This window comes from Mesitornis unicolor, unplaced genomic scaffold (assembly GCF_000695765.1).
Source record: "Mesitornis unicolor isolate BGI_N332 unplaced genomic scaffold, ASM69576v1 scaffold34489, whole genome shotgun sequence".
NCBI classification, from domain to species: Eukaryota; Metazoa; Chordata; class Aves; order Mesitornithiformes; family Mesitornithidae; genus Mesitornis; species Mesitornis unicolor.
In genome coordinates, this window is record NW_010208500.1 from 17004 (window position 1) to 22358 (window position 5355).

General features: G+C 47.5%; 2 protein-coding genes across 2 annotated transcripts in view; one reads left to right on the top strand and one right to left on the bottom strand.

Moving 5' to 3' along the window:
- The window catches only part of LOC104547003 (E3 ubiquitin-protein ligase NEDD4-like), a 4930-nt gene extending 1311 nt beyond the window's left edge, over positions 1-3619 (bottom strand). Inside the window, exons 1-7 of the mRNA XM_010192541.1 lie at positions 3578-3619; positions 3430-3503; positions 2747-2807; positions 2275-2334; positions 1646-1753; positions 725-821; positions 175-247 (exon numbers count right to left, since the gene is read on the bottom strand). Of these exons, the coding sequence (XP_010190843.1) occupies positions 175-247; positions 725-821; positions 1646-1753; positions 2275-2334; positions 2747-2807; positions 3430-3503; positions 3578-3619 (515 nt within the window). The remainder of the gene's footprint in view (positions 1-174; positions 248-724; positions 822-1645; positions 1754-2274; positions 2335-2746; positions 2808-3429; positions 3504-3577) is intronic.
- A 1277-nt stretch (positions 3620-4896) lies between these two features.
- LOC104547004 (sperm mitochondrial-associated cysteine-rich protein-like) lies at positions 4897-5106 on the top strand (the record flags this gene model as incomplete). The annotated part of the gene is made up of 1 exon (XM_010192542.1): positions 4897-5106. A coding segment is annotated over one exon (210 nt), but the record flags the coding sequence as incomplete, so codon positions are not given.
- Between the last annotated feature and the right edge of the window lie 249 nt (positions 5107-5355).

The following is a 5355-nucleotide window of genomic DNA, read 5'->3' on the forward strand; positions in this document are numbered from 1 at the left end:
CACTGTGCAGCCGTGTGTCAGCCTCCCCACGCACCTGCCTACGCGTGTGCAGGCTCCACCTGACATACAGCTGTGTGAGCCAGGGCCAGCACACGCGAGTGACCAGCACGGTCACGGGTTCCCCTGCCTTGGCAGTATCGCAGTACGGAAAAGCTGTAGAATTTTGAGACTTACCATGTGTGAGCTCTGGGCAGTTTATCGGGACTTCCCCATTGCTCTATTGTAAACAGCTGAGGACCGTTTGAACCTAGTTGAAAATGAAAATCATACAAAATACAACTTACTGGGCACAACAGGGACTGCCTACGTACTATTTTTAACAGTACACATTTGCGTAAATTGTAGGCTAGATTTTTCAACTGGTACAAAATACTTAGTTTTAATTAAAAGAGTTTGTACCATGTTAAGGCAAATAGGAATGTGGTTATTTACTTCCAAGTCCCGTTAGCTCATTAGATTTATCTACCTTTGCGTAGAGGACGTGTAATGCAAAAGGAGCTCAGACATTAACGTGTAAAGATAAAAGTGCTTGGTTAAATAAGCATTATTTGCTTCATATGACATCCCTGTTATTCTGCCAACAGCTGAAACCTTTTCTGTGGGAGACAGGAGCGTGCCTACATAGCCCTGTGTACAAACCCTACTCCTCCCCAGACACAGAGCTCCCGCGTGGTCATGGGCCGGCTGAGATGCTTCAGCGTGGCCACGCTGGAGGGGAGCTCACCGTAAAGTTCAGCAAATCCGTTCATAGGCACGCGTGACGTCCCGGTAACGAACTGCAGCAACCGAATCCGCTTCTCGGCGTCCATCAGCAGAACAGCCTGTTGAGGCACACACACCATCAGTGTCTCACAGCTGTGGTGGCATTGGTAACAACTACACAGACTGAGTAAGCATCTACTTGTACTGCAACGCAGTAGAGATGTCACATGAAGGCTGCGGCACAGGGTGCCTGCAGGCTTTCTCTGCGTAAATGAGGAGCGTCCTTTTCCAGCTGTTGCAGGGCCACAACATCTGGGAGCTGTGCCTCTGTGTGGAGTGGCTGTAATGGGCACACAGTGGTTTCCCTGCATTAGAAATGCACCCGTGGGGACTGAGAAACGGATAAAGAGCTGTGACGAGCAGAGAGTGCACCAGCAGACAAACGCAGCTCAGGGCCACACTGCAGCACCAACTCAGCCAAACCTTTGGGAGCCATCACCACCGAGACCCATCCAGGTACCTCATCTCCTGTACACCACACACGGCCAGGAAAATGATGTAAGGAACCCAGAAACTAAGTTTGAAGCACATACACAGAGCTGTAAGACTCTGGTATTTGTAAGAAAAACACATGCCCCTTAGAAACATGTACAGCCATCTATGGGAAAAAGTATTTTAGAAGTTTTTCTGGGGAGACAGGTACACTTTTCATAGAAGTATTTAACTTCACAAATACTGCTAGACTTTAGATAAAACCAAACATCCCGTGTGATCTTTTGGGTCTCTCTAGTATAGTCTCTAATGAGTACCACAGCTGACACTTCCAGCATACACAGCAGTTTTAATAAAGAAAAAACATTTCATAACAGACTCCACAAAGCAACACAGGAACTTCCACCCGTAGGAACAGTGAGCGAAGCCAGAAGTGGTAGAACAACCTCACCTTCCAGAACCACTGGATCACGGGGTGATTGGGGCAGTAGCCGTTTTTGTAGATTGTGTGTTGTCTCCAGTCATTGACATCAACGTCGCCAAGGCCGCACATCAGCAACTGCACGGGGAAGTAAATGGTTTGGGTTAATTGATGGTGTGTCACACTGTAACTTTGTCATAAAATCGAGTACGCGTGTTTCCTTTTTCACAGCCACGCACTGCAGATACAGACACAAACGTCAAGGTGAGTTGAGCTCCTGTTCAGGAGCGTTCTCAGGGCACATTTCCCGAGGCTGGAGCAGCGCTGCACACCGTGACGTACACGTGCTGTGCGTGACAGCCTCTTCTGTGGTACTCTGCTTAAAATACGACTGCTATAGGCATAAAGGCTCAGTAAGCTACTTACATGCTTTTATATGCACGTACTCCACCACTTCACTGACGAATTACAATTTGTTGTGCTTTTATCTGATCAACAGGTTTATTAATGAGGGAGAAAAATCTCATTTCCCACTATAAGCAAAGTGTCTTTTTCTACAAATTCACTTACGATGGGTAAGTGGTGAAGGATGAGCCTAGAACATAACCCATCTTCCTGTGATGAGCATCACTGATCTGTGATTAATTAATCAAACTCACCTCTAGTTCATTTTCATCAAAAATCTTAATCAGATCAATAGGAAGAAGTTCTGTGAATCCCTAAAAGAAAGCAAAGTTACAGTTCTCACACGACATACAATTTGGTTTTTATCTCACAGGAGCTTTGGCTTCAGAGAACCGAGGTAAATAACGGAGGACCAAGAAGGGTTTTAAAAATCAAATATACAGTTGCTGAAGTATGCGAGTCCCTAATTAAAAAAAAATTAAATTCAATTACTAAATTATTTCAAGCTCAAATAATTTAAACTTAAAAGAGAACCACCTTGTTCTCGTAAGGGGAAGCTTATATATATTCTTACATGCGGTAAAACTGGCATCATGAAGCACAAACAGCTCAGAACTTGTGCGCTGATGCAAAGCTCCCTGCTCCTTTAACGCAGACACTGAAGTGTAAGAAGTCTGCACTAAAACATTTTTTGGGGAAAAAAAAAAAGTGGCAAAAGAACCTTACCTCCAGAAATGCATTCATTTGCTTCTGGACTCTGTTGACAAACCTCCACTGGATGACCAGGCTAGGGCACAGCAACAGGAACGCTCGTTAGAGTCATCTGCGGATTTCAGCAACCCCAAAGTCTCTGTGTCTCATTTACAGCTTCACCCTCTCCCCGCGCGCTCTGACCCTGAGCAGCTTCTGAGTAATTGTTCCCCCTGTGTGACTGCTCTGGTGACCCTGCTGTGGCAGGGGTTGGGCTGGGTGATCTTTCCAGGTCCCTTCCATCTCCTGACACTCTCGGAGCGCACCCCTGTTGGCTCTAACGGTACAAGGATCCTGTGATCAGCCATGAAGGAAGGAGCTCGATGTAAACCTCACTCGGGTCTGAATTTTGGCCTACGCATTTTCAGAGAGCTTTGCTTTTGTGTTCCGTATTGAGACGATGGAGATAAAAAAGGTTTTTGGTGTCTAGTATTTGCATCTGAAACAAAAGGCTTACCAGAAAAAATAAAGAGCTGACTGTGCAAACAGATTACACACAAACTAATGAAAAAAATACCGTGACAGCGGAAATAATTCACTGTTCCGTTAGATGCCTGAATAATTTCCTGTTTCCTATTAGGATCTATGGTAGTACAGACTGCAGGAAGCACAACTGCACTTTCTTACACTTGGGGTAAATGCCATAGAGGTGTACGTACTCGATGTATTCTCTCTTGTTTTCATTTGTTACCATGATTTCTGACCCATTTGGCTTCAGGTCAACTTGATATGTCTGTATTCGAAAGAAAAAAAGCAAAACGCAACATGACGTTATTTCAGGGGTCATTTCTCACAAAATCCACTCACCTTGAGCACCATTTTAAGAACATCAGAAAATGACTGTGCCATGGTAGGTACTGAGACACTGCAACATTCCATACCAAACACAGCACTGTCAGAGTGAGTTCTTGACCGGTCGCTACCAAGGGAGCAAACCACCCCAAAGCAAACGTTTAGTCCTGAACAGGCTCGTCTGGGTAAAGGAAACTTATTTTCCAATTAATAAAGGTAGAAAAATGCCTTCTGATTTTTCAGAACTTGAAAAAAATGCCTATTTTAAATCCACAGAGAAACTGTCTCATAAAAAGACCAGGTAAGTAAATGAGAAAAAACAGATTACAGAAAGAGTTCAGCACAAATTTGCAAAAGACGGCGTCACCACGGAGTGCAAGATGGAAAAACCAAACTCATCACAAGTAAGTGATGTACGTGTGTGTGTGTCCGTCTGCATGTCAGTCTGTCCATGTGTGTGTCCTGTTGGTCTGTCCATCTGTCCGTCTCTGTCCAGGTGTCTGTCAGCCCTTCTGTCTATGTCAGTCAGTCTGTCCGTTCATCTGTCTCTCCATCTGTGTGTCCATGTGTCTCTCCATGTGTCCATGTCTGTCCAGCTGTCCCTCCGTCTGTTCATCTGTCCGTGTGTCTGTCTTTCTGTCCATCTGTGTCCGTCTGTTGATCTGTTGTCCGTGTGTCCATCCGTCTGTCCCTATGTCCATGTGTCTGTCCGTGTGTCCATCTGTGTGCCCGTCTGTTTGTCCATGTCTGTCTGCCCATCCATGTGTCCGTCTCCATCTGTCCGTGTCTATCCGTCCGTGTGTCTGTCCATCCATCCGTCCGTGTGTCCATCTGTCCATCAGTCCATGTATCTGTCCATGCGTGTCTGTCCATCTGTCTGTGCTCCCGTGTGTCTGTCCCTCTGTCCGTGTGTCCATCTGTCTGTCCATTTGTCTGTCCGTGTCTGTCAGTCTGTCTCTCCATATCTGTCTGTCCCTCTGCATGTCTGTCTGTCCACCTGTGTGCCCGTCTGTCTGTCCATGCGTTCATCCCTCTGTCCATGTGTCCGTCCGTCTGTCTGTCCGTCTTTCTGTCTGTCCATGCGTTCATCCCTCTGTCCATGTGTCTGTCCGTCCGTCTGTCTGTCCGTCTGTCTTTCTGTCTGTCCATGTCCCTGTCCCTCTGTCCATCTGTGTGTCCGTCCCTCTGTCTGTCCGTGTGTCCATCCGTCTGTCCGTCCATCTGTCTGTCCATGTGTCCATCTGTCCCTCTGTGTGTCCATCTGTCTGCCCGTGTCCGTGTCTCCGTTTGTGTGTCCGTCCGTCCATCTGTCCGTCTGTCTGTGCATCCGTCCCTCTGTGTGTCCGTCTGCCTGTGTCCGTCCCTCTGTTTGTCCGTGTGTCCGTCCCTCTGTCCGTCCATCCATCTGTCCATGTGTCCATCTGTCCGTGTGTCTCTCCCTCTCTCCGTGTGTCCCGTCTGTCTGTCTGTGTATTCGTCCGTCGGTCCGTGTGTCTGTCTGTCCGTGCGTCCATGTGTCCTTCTGTCTGTCCATCCGTCTGCCTGTGCGTCCGTCCCTCCATCCGTGTGTCCATGTGTCTGTCTGTCCATCTGTCTGTCCGTGCATCCGTGTGTCCATCCCTTTGTTCGTGTATCTGTCCCTCTGTCCGTCTGTCCGTCCCTCTGTCTGTGTGTCCGTCTCTGTCTGTCCACCTCTGTCTGTCTGTCCACCTGTCTGTCCGTGTGTCCGTCTGTCCATGTGTCCGTCTGTCCGTGCGTCCGTCTGTCCATGTGTCTGTCCGTCTGTGTTCATC